The sequence below is a fragment of the Triturus cristatus genome, chromosome 11, assembly GCF_964204655.1.
Source record: "Triturus cristatus chromosome 11, aTriCri1.1, whole genome shotgun sequence".
NCBI lineage: Eukaryota > Metazoa > Chordata > Amphibia > Caudata > Salamandridae > Triturus > Triturus cristatus.
The window spans coordinates 122,824,951-122,839,926 of record NC_140594.1 but is presented as its reverse complement, the minus strand read 5'-3'; the positions used below and the strand labels follow the sequence as shown (position 1 = coordinate 122,839,926).

The 14,976-nt window shown below is 45.7% G+C and overlaps 1 protein-coding gene across 2 annotated transcripts in view; it reads left to right on the top strand.

Annotated features, from left to right (window-relative positions):
• Positions 1 to 14,976, top strand: part of SFI1 (SFI1 centrin binding protein) — a 531,261-nt gene that overhangs the window by 98,874 nt on the left and 417,411 nt on the right. For both annotated transcript variants that reach the window (XM_085635878.1, XM_085635877.1), the window contains exon 5: positions 3,255 to 3,349. In XM_085635878.1, coding sequence (XP_085492004.1) covers positions 3,255 to 3,349 — 95 coding nt within the window. The remainder of the gene's footprint in view (positions 1 to 3,254; positions 3,350 to 14,976) is intronic.

Below are 14,976 nucleotides of genomic sequence, written 5' to 3'. Positions count from 1 at the left end.
TTCGATTCCGCCAGATCACCTAACTTTAGATCGATCTTAATAAGGAGGGACTGGTGGTGCTCGGTGGAGAGGGCACAATTAGCGTTGCCCAAAAAAATGACCACTCTCTGGGCCCATCCAGAAATGGTCTCCGGCGTAAATGATCGAGCCACACTCTTTAGCTTCCTCTGCCATGTCGAGGATTTTGGTAATGGATCCGAGGGCGTCCAGTAGTTTATCTTGGCACGCCCTACACGATCTGTCGATCCCCTTCTTAGGGTCTCTGATGAATTTTTGCAGGAAAGTTGACATACGGGGATTGATTTTGGGGGTAAGTGCTACTTTTCTCTCGAGGGAAGGACGTGGAGACTCCGCCCGTAGGTAGTTGCGGGCCTCTTTCTCCAGAGGACGGCGGATATGCTCAGCTACGTACGTAGCAACCTTCTCAGCTGGGGTCCATTCTGAGGACCGGGGGTGGATGATGTCATTGGGGTCGAGCATATCCGGTGTGACCCGAGAGGTCTGAGCAGGTCTCAATGGGCCAGGAACAACAACAGGGTCCCCCACTATGCCTGTGTCAGTAGACTGAAGGGACTGCGGGTGTGAGGAGGACTGGGGTCCTAAAGGACGGGCGGCCTGGCTATCCACAAAGGCCTGCTTCAGGCGTTCAAAGGTGTCCAAATCTACCCCAGGTTCATGGGGCCGTTTAGGAGGCGGAAAGCCAAGGGTATCCGGGACCAAAGAACCCGGAGGCAGGGCGGGCGCAGCAATCCCCTGCTGAAGGCGCTCAAACGCCTGGTCTATCTTGCGCAAGAGCCTGTCCTCTAAAGGAGAGAGAGCTTGATCCACTGCCTGGTAGATGGAAGAATCCATCGCCTCACAAAAGGCATTCCCCCAGGGGGTGTCTGCGAGAGGGTCCTCCTCTTCCTGGTACTCGTCATAGTACTCCATGGTTTTGGACACTTCTTGACAGTGGGCAAACCACCAGGCTGACAATAATGACCTAGGATATCAGGGCTGGATGGCAGCCAAATTAATAAAGGAGCGGATGTCCCGCAGTATTTTCGGGGTTCGAGCCCCAGGGGAATAATGCTGGCTTGGAGACTTTAAATAAAATAGCGAGGGAACTCGCCAAAGCACCCCTTCAGGGTGTAGCTGGTCTGGGATGCTTCCCCCAAGATGCCCTGCTTGGGAAATACCTGACCTCAGAGAGGCGTTGAAAAAGGGAAATATGGACTCTGAATACGAAATGGATTGGGCACGAGATAGAGCGTAACAATCCAGGCAGCTAGCAGGCTTTATGGAGATGAGGCGCCGCCGCCGCCTACAGACCCTCACGGGTGTTCGCCTCAGAACCAGTAGCTCCGTTATGAGGTAACGGCGCACGCGCAGCGTTTGAATTGCTCAGCTCGGAATAAACGCCGCGACGCGCTGACGCGACGTTCCACGCCTCCTGGTGGCGGGAGGTCCACAGAGCAGAAGCCAGCGGAACACCGTGTAGGAATGGGGAAACCCCGCTCCCGCGGCACACACAATCGACCGCAAGTGCAGCCCACGCGCTGGGAAGTGAAAAACTGCGCAGGAACACAGAACACCACCAAAGGGATTAAACCAGAAAAACCCACATTGCGCTCGCGGTCAACAACAGAAATAACAATTAAGAACCATCGCTAGCACGCACAATCGTCGGCATTAAAGATAAACCGAGAACAAAGCGCTAAACAGTAAAATAAACTGAAGAGCACTTATCTGGCTGCGGAGCAGTGAAGAAAGAGGAAGAGGGGACACTAGCAAAGGACTATGTTGGTCTAGCGGACTCCTGATTGGACACTGGTTCTCTGTTCAGGATTGGATGTTTCCATGTGTTTATCTTTTCTACCATTCCCCTTGGTTCATGGGAAATGTAGTCTTTGTTCTTCTTATTGCTGCTATTCGAATAAAGTGAAGAAAGAAGGCATAATCCTCGCCTCCAGTCCTGACATAGAATTGGTGTGAAAAATGAATAAATGCTTGCTGGGAGGTAAATGAACTCCATCAGTAGTTGCGCCTCGCTCTTTCCAATCCCATCTTGACTATTAGAAAGAGATCACAGGTTTTAAAAAAATAGGAAGTACGACCTCCCACATTATCTGTCTCTGATCAGCTCGGAAATACAAGATAGTCATGCCTCTAGAATTTGCAGAGAATGATCAATCGGGACTCATTGATTCCCACGAAAGGACCCTCCCTGTGGATGTTGCAGTCAACAACCGAATCTTATAATATATTACATTGCTCTTCCTTGTGGAACAGAGCATAAAGGGACTGTTAATTTGCATATATTCTTATTAGGCAGGACATTTTTGGTTGGCACAAAGGGAAGCCTGATGTTACACTAAGATGGAATCCTCTTTGAATATCAAACCAAACTCATTCTCAAGATTGTTCAGGGCATATAGCTGTGTGAGATATCTGAGAAACACTGTCTCCAGACCCTGCTACATTTTAATGAACAGTTATAATATTTCTTGATGTAATTAAAGTGCAAATACAAAGTTGTGTATATATCCAGAGAGTATGTTGCATGCCTCGAAGTGAAGACTGTACAGGCTACATTATATTGCAGGTGATCCAGCATTTCACCTAAATCTGCCCACTGTAAGCACTGCGGATTATTACTGGCCTTTTTATACTCACGTGAGCCCATCAACTTAGGAAATGCATTAACAACCATAAATGTATCTGTTTTTAGACAGTACTGCTGGAATAGCACAGGACCTGGCTCATTTGGGTCAGACAAAAAAACAGAACGTGGGTTACAGCCCTGCTTCCCTTGTGATTCCCTACTAAGGATTGGCTAACCACCTCCATCTTGGTGTCAAGATGGCAGTGTTTTAGCATCTCTACCTCCATTCATTAAAAATCAATGAAGCAGACATTGAGAGCAGATGGAGAGAAATCAGTCCGGGTTAGTGGTCAGTACTACGCTTGAGAAATGCAACAGCAAAGTCCTTTTCACTTAAATTGTTGCACTTAAAACTGGAACCAGTCACCTATTCATAGACCAATAAATACAGAATTGGAGGCGGGAGGATGCTTGTGCCCAGCTAGATGAGTAGCGTCTAAGTTTATCAGTCTCTGTGGTGAAACTGGTGTAGAGGAAGACGAAGAAGGTGGTAGTGCACACAAGCAAATTGTGAAACGGACACAAAAAGCAGTTCGAGTGACAAACATCAAATAAATGCACAACCACATCCCTTGTCCCTTAGCTGACAGTGTGTTTTCTCTTCCATTAGGTATGTCTTGTACAACCTCACTTTCAAGGCATGGACAACATATATCCGCCACCAGCGCCAGAAAAGAACCAGATACAAGGCAGTAGCACTTCACGGTGAGCAGAAGGGAGGCTTTTTGATTGTTGGTGGGACCCAAAGTGAAGCTTTCATAATTTTGAACAGAGCAAGGGATCTAGAAGGGTCAAAAAAGCTAATAAAGCTGACTGCATGTGTGGGAGCATGACTGTGGCATTTGCAAGAACAGAAGCAAAAGTGAGGGAGTCTTTTTTATTTATATGTTGCATAGCTCTTCACGTCACTGCATGAGTGAATGAATGTATGACACATAGAGTAACATCCTAAATGGATGCAGAAAACATACCCAATCTATAAGACTCCATGCTGGCATACTTGGAGTGCCCTTCGGGTCATGCTGGTTCTCCATCATGGTATTCCCTCTGATACTTGGTAGACTGTATTTGAGCAGGTGCATGATCCTCAAACACCTTCATACGTATGCCTGTTTTAAGATTTGAAAATAAAGAAAGCAAGAAAGCATACCTAAAGAAGGCAACATTTTATATCCCTTGATTTTAATAAAACCTAATCCAGTTAGATATATCAGTCACAGTATGACTCATGGAAGAATAAAGCAAGTAATGGTGCTCAGATGTTTAGAACATACATGAACTAAAAACTAGTTTTTTTGCTTTTTTTTGCTCACAGTGCAAGGATCTTTCCTTGTGGCTTGAAGACTGCTACTCAATTATTTTTATTGTACATCCGTGGGAAATTCACCTTTTCTTTGTGTCCACCGTGGATTTTTCGCCTTTTGTTGAACCCTATATTTTTCCTGAAGTTAAACCACTTTAGGTGCACTATAACATTGCTAACCAATGGTAAAGTGCCACTGCTCCCCTTTTAAACATGGCTGAATTGGCATACTCCTAACTGGCATATTTAACTTGCCTATAGGTCCCTAGTATAGTCCCTAGTATGCAGTACCAAGGACCTGGAAGTTAAATGCCACTAGTGCAACATTCCGTCCATCATCTTGTGTGTTTTGCTGTTCGCCCTATGTGGGAAGGGTATGCCCAGACGTGGGTCCCGTGCTCACTACGCCACTGGAGTCAAGCTATCCTGGCTGAAGAGGGGTGAAACCCCGAAACCGGTCCTAGGATGCTTGATTCCGGTCCAGGGAAGACATGGCTTGGCAGTTCGGGCTGGACTGTTCCCATGAGGCACAGGGTCAAGACTGATTTGCATATGGCCATGTCTGAACTGGGGTGGCGTGGTGAGCAAAATAATGATGGATTAAACCCAGATCTGTGACTGGGGATGAATGTTTTGCCAATGTGCAACATTCCGTCCATCATCTTGTGTGTTTTACTGTTCGCCCTATTTGGGAAGGGAATGCCCAGACGTGGGTCCCGTGCTCACTACGCCACTGGAGTCAAGCTATCCTGGCTGAAGAGGGGTGAAACCCCGAAACCGGTCCTGGGATGCTTGATTCCGGTCCAGGGAAGACATGGCTTGGCAGTTCTGGCTGGACTGTTCCCATGAGGCACAGGGTCAAGACTGATTTGCATATGGCCATGTCTGAACTGGGGTGGCATGGTGAGCAAAATAACGATGGATTAAACCCAGATCTGTGACTGGGGGTAAATGTTTTGCCAATGTGCAACATTCCGTCCATCATCTTGTGTATTTTACTAGTGGACTGCAGCACCTATTATCCCATCGACTATGGGGAACATGCACTGGGACCTGTCAAAATGAACCCTTTTTGACAGATAAAAACTTTCCTTTTAAATATTAATGAATCACCCCTATGTAGGCCTTGTAGCCCAGGAGGCGGGAGGGGGTGCATGATATTTAAAAAGTAGGGCATGTAGAAATTTAATGTTAACATGTCCTTAAAATGATTAGCACCCAAAAGCTATATTCTCTGTGATAGGCCTCACTGTCCTATGTAGAAAACCAGAGTACATATTAAAATACTAATATTGTACCTCGGGAAATGAACCAGCTGAATTTTTTATTTTTATAGCTTTATTTATCATTTTCAGATACATAACTAACAACGCATTTTATGACATAATGCATAGCATGTGAATGTGGAAACATAAGAAAATAGCAGAGCGTGCGAGCATTCTGCAGTTACATTTGAGAAAGTAAAGTACACCCTGAGTCCAGAGTAGTAGCCATAAATGATGTTCAACTGACAGCCCTGACGGGTATTACTGTGTAAGGGAGCGATGTATCTTGTTATCGGTGGGACTAGGGAGAGAAAAAACAGGGTGCTACAGATAGAGGGCAATTCATGGCAGCTGAAATAATTAATAAACAACAATTTTTAATTGTATTTATTACAAATCAGACTTTACCACTGAATTGGAGTTTTAACAACTAAGGAAAAGTAATGTTCACAAAGTTATACTTTACCTGCCTCAATGTTCAGTGGCTAATTAACATAAATGTCTGCAAAGCTCTCAGAGAGTAATTAGCCTCAAGTAGGTGTAAATTGCTTCCAAGGAGCAAACAAAAGACTGACCTGAATGGGCAGAGATTACTTCTCTGGGCTCTCCAGAGTTTCAAGGGTGCGGGCTGTGGACATCATTTTTTGACACTACAGTGTCAAATTCTGATTTGAGTGTTGAATCCTGCCAGGTTTACATATAAACCTTGGATCACAGTTGAAAGGGGAAGGAACAGGATGGCAAGACAGTTTTTGTGAAGACTGTCTGGCTGTTGAAGGACTGTCATTGAGTGTATTATGGCTGCCTCAAACTAGATTTTAGTGTTGGATGTAAGAGGACACAATGATTCCATAGTACACTCCCAACACACACCCTCCAGCCCTCCGAGAAAGCCCAAGTTTAGTGTGGCCTGAACACTTTCACCATCATAAATTCCCAAAGTGGGTAGGGTTGGCCCTGGTAATGTTTACCCCATTGGTTAAGGGCGTGGCCAGGAGCCATTCCCACCCACTAGCTAGTACCAGACATAAATGTGTCACCTCCAGGCACCCACTTCAGAATGCTTTCTGGACCTGTGGAAGATAAGAGGAGGACTGGATCCTGTTGTCTGTGACCTGAAAGGAGACCTGAAGGACTGGACCGTCTCCCTCTTATACCTAGGACAAAGAAGTGGACTCCAAGGGTAATAATGCTGACCTTTTCAAGCTACAGGGACACAACCAGCTACAAGAGGCCTTTTCCTGGAAGTACCTAGCTGACCAGTTGATTTTAGCCTCTGCTTGACACCCTCTGAGTCTCCCGAGGTCCTGGGGTCCTTCAGATGTGTACTTCTGTGGTGGGTTGGAAACCTAAAGGATTAGACCCTAGGGATAAGGAGTATTGCCACTTCAGCTCTCTCAGATGGGTCAGTCGCAAGGTATTGAGTCAAAAAGGGTAGTGGTTTCAGTCTAACCCTATTTCACCGCAAAAAACTGCCTTTCCTGCCGAAGGATTTATCTGTGTTTGTCACTTTAAGTAGCCCCAAAATACAAATTCATTTACATTCATTTACGTTATAGGTTACAACTTTGTGTTGTGGGGTTAAAACTCATGTGTTGTACCAGGTGGAAATCTAGTGGTCATTTGCTTCTCACCCCCTTAAATTCCGAACCCAAAGAAAATAACAATCAAAACAAATAATCTAACAAGACTGTGTCCAAATATCTTCGCGCTATGGGGCGGTACTCCATGTAAACCTCATTGTTTGGGTTCTGGTCTGTATTGATATGACCATAAGTTCCAACTGCCCCCTACCCATCCACCACCCCCACCCAGTGAACAAGGTCTTAAGCAGTAAGGGCCAGCCCCTGGAAAGTGGAATGAGACAGTGCATGAGATCAGCCCTGTTGATATTCAGCTTCTATTTTGGAGTGTCTATGGAGGTGTCCTAAGAGTTGAACTTAACTATTTGTAATCTCGGTAAGCGATCTCTGTATGTTTTAGTTACTGTCTACCAACTCGACTCTCGGGCCGGCACTGACCTCTAGATCAGTCCAGCAAATTTCTCCACTTCCTCTTGTGGAAGGCCCACAATCTGCCTGGCCTCCCTAAGTGAGTCTACGGCCCAGGAGCAGCCCACCCACGAAAAGGAAATGTGAATTGAATGACTCCATCTTTAACTCATCCCCTACAACAGTAACAAGTCTTTGATAGACTTGAAAGAGCAGTGCTTTGCCAGTTTTGTTGCTGAAAGTTCCTGAAAAAGGAAAGGGTGGTTTGTCTTTGAAAGAAATGTCACCTCCTTGCTATGCCTTGGACATGTTGGCCTCCTTATCAGAGTATTTATGAATGCAGGCCAAGACATAGTTTTATTTTCCCAGCTCTGCTAACTGATATCACTCAGTGGGCTCTGCCAGTGAGAATGGGTTTCGCTATTGGCTTTTTTGACGATGGTATTGAAGAGGTCCACAAAGTATTTTGGTAGGTCTGCATTGGGAATGCTGTTAGGCACTCCTTGGCTGCGTATATTGTTTCAACGAGATCTGTTTTCAAGGTCTTCACATTTTTCTTGCAGTAAAATATATTGGTCTTCAAGCTGAACAATCCATTTGTTGTATCTTATTTTCTTTGGTGTGTTTATCAATGGTCATTCAGTCTGAGCTTCCCTCTCTCCCAGGTAGTTGATTTTCAATTAAGTAGCCCACAGGTCATGTTAAAGGTCAGTTTTGAACCCCTTATATCTTTCTTGAAAGACTTGACAAAGAAAGTCTTTGGTAATTGCTTGGGAGTGGCCACCTTGGGGCCCGCCAAATTTCTCCCACTCTGCTGACTGCGCTTCTTCATCTTTTGTTTGGCACCGTTAACTTTGCTGAAGTAGCTTCTTGATGTTGGATTCTTTCTTATGACAACCCCTTGCCTTGGTTATTCAACCCCTTGTCTATTCAAAAGCCAGAGATTCAGCCAAAAATTAGATTGGTGCGGGGTGGGGGCAGGTATCATGAAGATAATGTATGGTGATGAACGTGGTCAGCAAAGCAAGGATTTCTAGGATCCCACACCGAAACCTTTCAGACACTCACCCCCAGTCACAGATCTGGGTTGAATCCATCATCGTTCTTTAGTTCACTTCACCACCCCAGTTCAGACACAGCTATATGCAAATCAGTCTTGACTCTGTGCCTCATGGGAACACTCCAGCCCGAACTGCCAAGCCATGTCTTCCCTGGACTGGAAACAAGCATCTTGGGACCGGTTTCGGGCTAACAGCCCTCATCAGCCATCATCGTTCTTTAGCTCACTTCACCACCCCAGTCCATAGTATAGAACATCGCATATATCTCCACCAATTTCGACCATACCCATATAGTACAATCTTCTGTATGTATTTCTCCCTTTGGTCTTGTAGGTCTTTTCATTATCACCATGTTCAAAGGCAGTGGGGCCACAAGTCCCTTTTGGAATTCATAATGTGGGGTCCTTTTGATATTGTGAAACCAGTGGTGTGCAAATTGGGATTAAATAATAATCTTCATACTTAAGCGGTGCAAACCCCCATCTTATATTGCAGTTGCTTGGTGTAGGAAGCTGACTATGTATATACTATACCAAAGTAAGGTATAGTGTGCACAGAGTCCAGTGGACCCCCAAAGGTAGGCAGAGGTAAAAGTAGATAATATATTACTCTTTATTTGTGGTAGTGTGGGCGAGCAGTAAGCTTTATCAGAGGGTAGTGTTAAGCATTTATTGTACTCACACAGCAGGAAATGATGTCATACACTCAAAGACTGAACTCAGACCAATTTTGTTTGTATAAAAATATTATTTAGTTAGTTTTTTTTCTATAACCAAGCCAGGCCTGGTGCAGGTAAGTGAAATAATACTTTGCAAGATTTAAGCAGTGAATTAGAGTTGAATGCAGTTTCAAATGCAGTTGGTTGATTTACAGGTAAGTCAACAGTCAAAATTACTTTTCAGTTACTTTGTAGATTATTGTACACGTTACTTCTTGGATTACTTTTTAAGTATATTTTGCTAATCAGTGTGATATGCCTAGCTATCATACTAGGACATTTCCTAGACAAAAGGTAAGTAATTCAGTTTTTGTACTAAGGCAGTTTTTCAAGGTTTCATACAAACCAACTCTACACTTAAAAGAATTTTCCGAGAAAAGCAATCAATGCAGTCCTATGGGGAAAGGAAGTTATTGGTTAACAGGTAAGTACCTGCTTGTGGGAGTTGGGTTTCTGGGGTTAGAACCAGGGTTCCCCCAGAGTCAAGGATGCTCTCTCAAAGCACCGTCAACTGCACTAGGGCGGCCTGGTGCAGAGTCCCAATGTTATCCAGTGGGGGATAGGGGGCATCCGGTTGGTGGCTGCTCACGGGCAGGCCTCAAGGTTGTGGGAGCAAAGCTTCTGGTGTTAGGCTCAGGGCAAAGGGGTATCTGATTTAGCACACAAAGTGCACCCTCAGCGGCACAGGGGTGGCCGGGTGCAGGGTGCTGATTTGGCATTGGGTGCCCTGATGATTTCAATGGGGTTTATCCAGTTGCAACAAACACTGCTGGCCCGGGGACGTAGATCTTCTGGAGGCGACCACCGGTTGGAGAGGTAAGTTGGGATGTTTTAACACAGTTGGTTGGGCAACCCAAGGCCGTGGGACGTCCGGTGCAGGGGTGTCTTTAGGCACCGGGTTTTTCTTACCGGCTCTGGTCGCTGTCGAGGGGGGATTCTGGGGGGGAGGATTCCTCCAGAAAGGGACTGCAGGTGTTGATTGGAGACTCGCGGCAGGTCAGGGATCACCAGATCTCAGGTCAGGATTGCCGGGCAGACAGCCTAGTGGTGTTGGACCACTCAAACTCGGGCCAGGGGTGTCGGGTGCAGAGTGGTCCAAGACTCGTGGATTTGGCCGAAGCCAGAGTCTGTGGGGGAGCAAATCCGGTGCTCACGGTAGACAAAGCCTTGGTTTGGGAAGGCAGGGCACGTCTGGTTCTTGGGGGCTACTGTCTACAGGACACGCAATGGTTATCTTGGAGCAGGTCGAGGTTGGGACAAGTCGGTAGGGCTGGGGCGAAGGCAGTTGGTGTCCTCCTCTTCTTCTTCAGCTCGGCTCTTTGGTCCTTCTTCTTTTTTCTTCTTGTCTGAGGAGGCAAGGTTTGGGGTTGCCCCTAAATACTAGATTTTGGGGCGTTACAGGTAGGTACAGGTTGGGACCAATGGGTCCCTTCCTTGGGGTGGGCACATCCCCTTTTATGCCACCCTCCAGTTGGAGGGGGACATAAGCCTCACTCTGGTTGGCTAGGTCCCCCCAGCTGCAAGATGGCGGGGACTGAGAGTTGTGCTTCACTTCGCCTCCCCCACCTGAGGGGTGGGGTTGGCAAAGGTAGGCACACCTCTCCTCCTAACTTGGTATTTTCCCACTGATTCTCCTGCCCAAAGTGGGGGTACGAACCGGTGGGGGCCAGTTGCTGGGAGCAGCGAATGGCTGGGGTAGCTCACAAAGACGGCAAGCCTTTGAAACTTCCCCTTCGTGGACTCTGCCGTTCCTGGGGTAGGAGGCTTGGCACCTCGTCCCATGATGTGCATTGTTTCAGAAGCCCGAGAGCGACAGGATCTCGACCCAGGGGTCCAGAAACATGGCTGGTGGTGGCTGCTGGCGAGGAGCCACTCAGCCAGGACACTAGAGTTAGGTCGTTTTTCAGGGGGCATCTCTAAGATGCCCTCTGAGTGCATTTTTCATTAAATCCCACACTAGCATCAGTGTCGGTTTAATGTGCTGAGAAGTTTGATACCAAACTTTCCAGTCTACAGTAAAGCCATTATGGTGCTGTGGAGTTTGTAATGACAAACCCCCAGCACCAAATACTCTTAATGGCATTACTGCACTTACAATGTCTAAGAATTGGCTTAGACACTGTAGGGGTACAGGGCTCATGCACCTGTACCCTCACCACTGGTATAGACCACCCAGCTAGAGGGGTGGCTTACCTATGCCAGGGCAGTGAATTGTGGGCATGGCACATAGGGATGTGTGCCCTGTCGACTCTTCACTTTGTTCTGCACCAAAACATGCAGCCTGCAATAGCAGTGTGTGAGTGTAAAGGTACAGGACCTCTAAGGGTGGCACAATAAGTGTTGCAGGCCTTTCCTGTTCACAGTGCCCTTGGTACCTATGGTACCTTTTACAAGAGACTTACGTGTGGCCAGAGAGTTACCAATTAGGTTTTGCAGTAGTACAGTTTAGGAAAAGAACATAGGCTTGGGTACCTGGTTGGCAGGAACCCAGGGCACACTCTAAGTACATAAACAGTTTAGCAAAAAGTGGGGCAACCATGCAAAAAGGGGCACTTTCCTACACTTGGTTTTCTAGTTTATTCTGGGCTGCTTACCTGTCCAGGCTACTCTAATTACGAGGTAGCTCAATTGGTCAATGAATTTTTTGTTTAGCGGGACAATGATGTTTTGAAATAGATATAACAGTTAGGGAAAAACAGCCCTCTACATAATAGCTATTCGACCAGCAGTAGATATTTTCAATCTGTTCTGCTTATCATTACTCATGGTATTTTCCTTTAGGACACTTATGATCCAGCGCCAATCAGGGATCGATAATCGATAACTTCACAACAACACATTCAAACGGGCCCATAACACAAAAACTCACCCCAACATGAATCCGCTGAACTGGCGCTGTATTATTTAGTTCCAACGACTAAATAAATCAGTGTTTCATTATACAGGCTCGTATCTATTAATTCTATATAACTAACTGAGCCTGCATACCAACTTCTTTCCTTTGGTCGATGGACCTAAAGTTGAGAAGTTGATGGTAATAATAACTCTATCTATCTATCTATCTATCTATCTATCTATCTATCTATCTATCTATCTTGATCTAAATAACCACAAAATCAGTATAAAGGTAATTTTTTTAATCACCAAATAATGTAAGAATAATAGCTCATACATATACAGAAATCACAAGGCAAGCAATGTATCATTCACGAGGAGAGACAAAAAAACATATCAATGCAAATAGTATCAAACTCATATCAAAATGAATAATTGCACATGGAGTGGATAGGTGAAGAGAAAAAAGTTTCAGAGACAAAATACATTTGCAAATAATTATGCAAAGTACGAATTATCTAACTAATACTAACCCAGAAAAATGAGGAAATACCACCCCTTGGCCTTAGGGATAGTAGGGGGTTGTAGGAGAGTGGCATCGACTGCATAGTTGCCCCCAACTTTTTGCTGATGTTTTGACAGTTTTTTTACTCTAGCCAGGCTGTGGCCCTGCTATCCAGGACCCCAGCCTATCTGCTTCCTCTCTAAACTGATGTGAGTACTATAGGTACATACCAAGTGGATACTGAGGAAACCCTGTGAGCCCCTTGTAGATGGTACCCTAGGTACCCAGGGCATGGGTCCCTCAGAGGCCTACCAGGGGCTGCAGCACTTATTGTGCCAACCCTGGGACAGCCATACAAACTGACACCACCAGACCACTACTGTAGTCTGGGTAAGGTGGTGCTTGCACCCCTTACAGGGATATAGGTATCCTGTATCCCACTTATATATATATTTATTTATTTATTTATTTAGAAATTTATAAAGCGCTCAGCTATCCCCGACGGGGGTGTCCCGGTGCTGACAACAAGATAATGCGAAGGTCAAGGAGGATAAGCTGAAGAGGAACGATGAAGCTAAATGCAAGAGAAGAACCAGGTCTTCAGTTTCCTTCGAAACAGAGGCTCAGATGTCACAAATCTGAGTTCCATCGGTAATAGGTTCCACAATCTGGAAGTGGCCACGGCAAAAGCCCTGCCTCCCATGCGTGCCAGGCGAAATCGTGGGCAGAACATAAGGCGAAGATGGTTAGATCTCAGATTCCGTGTCGCCTGAGTCAACCTAAGTCTATGCATTAAATATGCAGGACCTCGGCCATTAAGAGCTCTGAAAGCAAGAACTAGAGCTTTAAACTGAATACGATAGTTCACTGGTAACCAGTGCAGTTTGGCCAAATAAGGTGAAATCGAATGGCGATAAGGAATGTAACAGATCAGCCTGGCAGCCGAGTTCTGTACTATCTGCAAACGATTAATGAGGTACGCTGGAGCCCCGACGTACAGACTGTTTGCGTAGTCCAATTGAGATGTTATTAAGGCATGGACTACTGTTCTGCGGGACTCAAGAGGCAGAAAAGGGATGATCTTTTTTATCATTCGGAGTTTTCCAAAGCAGGAGGAAGAAACTTTATTAATTTGAGTTTTACAGGAAAGCTCTGTATCAAATTGAAAGCCTAAGTTACGGGCAGCCTGAACTGGCGCCGGGGGAGGATTAAGTTCAGCTGGCCACCAGGTGTTGGAAGGAATGGCAGATTTCTGATTGGAAAAAAAGGACCTCCGTTTTATCAGCATTCAGTTTTAAATTGTTGGTGGACATCCAGGAGGCGATGTTAACCAGGCAGTGGCGAAAATTAGCTAAAGAGCTTTCAGAGTGATCCTTGAATGAAAACACAAGCTGAGTATCATCAGCATAGAAGATCACTCTGACGCCCCAAGATTCAACCACCTTCGCCAACGGCCTAAGATACACATTAAATAGGAGGGGGCTCAGGGCAGATCCCTGGGGAACCCCCCATATTAATGGTTTCTCCGTGGAGACAAAAGAGCCAAGGGTGACCTGTTGGAATCTGCCCGTCAGAAATGATTTCACCCAGGCCAGCGGAATCCCGCCAATGCCCACTTCCAGAAGACGATTTAGAAGGATGTTATGGGAGATGGTATCGAATGCTGCGGATAGGTCGAGGAGGACCAGCATGGCCTCCTCTCCTCTATCCACACATTCGCGAATTGATTCAGTTGCTTCCAGCAGGGCTGACTCAGTGCTAAAGTTTGGTCTGAATCCTGACTGGGTGTCATGTAACAGATGGTTCGTTTCCAAGTAATCGGACAATTGCTCTTGTACCGCCTTCTCTAACACTTTTGCTGGTTTCGGGAGAAGTGAGATGGGGCGATAATTACTAAAACATAATGGGTCGGCACCCGTTTTTTTCAAGATTGGTAACAATAACGCATGTTTCCACGAAGATGGAAAATGGCCCGATTGCAAAGAAGAGTTCCAGATTTTTAACAGAGGAGTAATCAATAGCGGAGCTAATCCATTCAGAATCTGAGCCGGGGCAGGATCAAGGGGGGAGCTGGACTTACATTTTAGAAACAGGAACAAAGCGTGATCTTCAGACAGCGGTTTAAAAGAGGTAAATGCTATAGCGCAGGTGGTGTCATTGGCTGAAGTAGCTGCTATAGGAGTCTGTTGAATAGTTGCCGTAATGTTCACGAATTTGTCAAAAAAGAAGTCCGACAAGCCATCGCTAAGTAGTTGGCTAGGGGTGACAGGGCATGCCAAAGCAGAGGGGTTTGCGAACTCCTTGACAATATTAAAGAGCGTCTTGGTGGAATTTTCAGCTCTTTTAATTTTGTCCGTAAAGTACTGTTTCATGGCAGTACGTTTGAGTTTGTGGAACTCTTTAAGAGCTGATCTGTAGAGGGCTTTGGACTCCGGGTCGTAAGAACGGCGCCAGATACGTTCAAGTGTTTTGCATTTACTTCTGTTATCCCGTAACGTCATTGAAAGCCAAGGAGCTGAGGGTTTAGAACGTAAGGAGGAAAGGTTCTGCATAGGGGCAATTTGTTCAATGGCAGCAGAGAGATCATTATTAAAGGTAGATACGACTACATTAAGATCATCATCAAGAGGATCAGAGCTGTTCCTAAACAAATG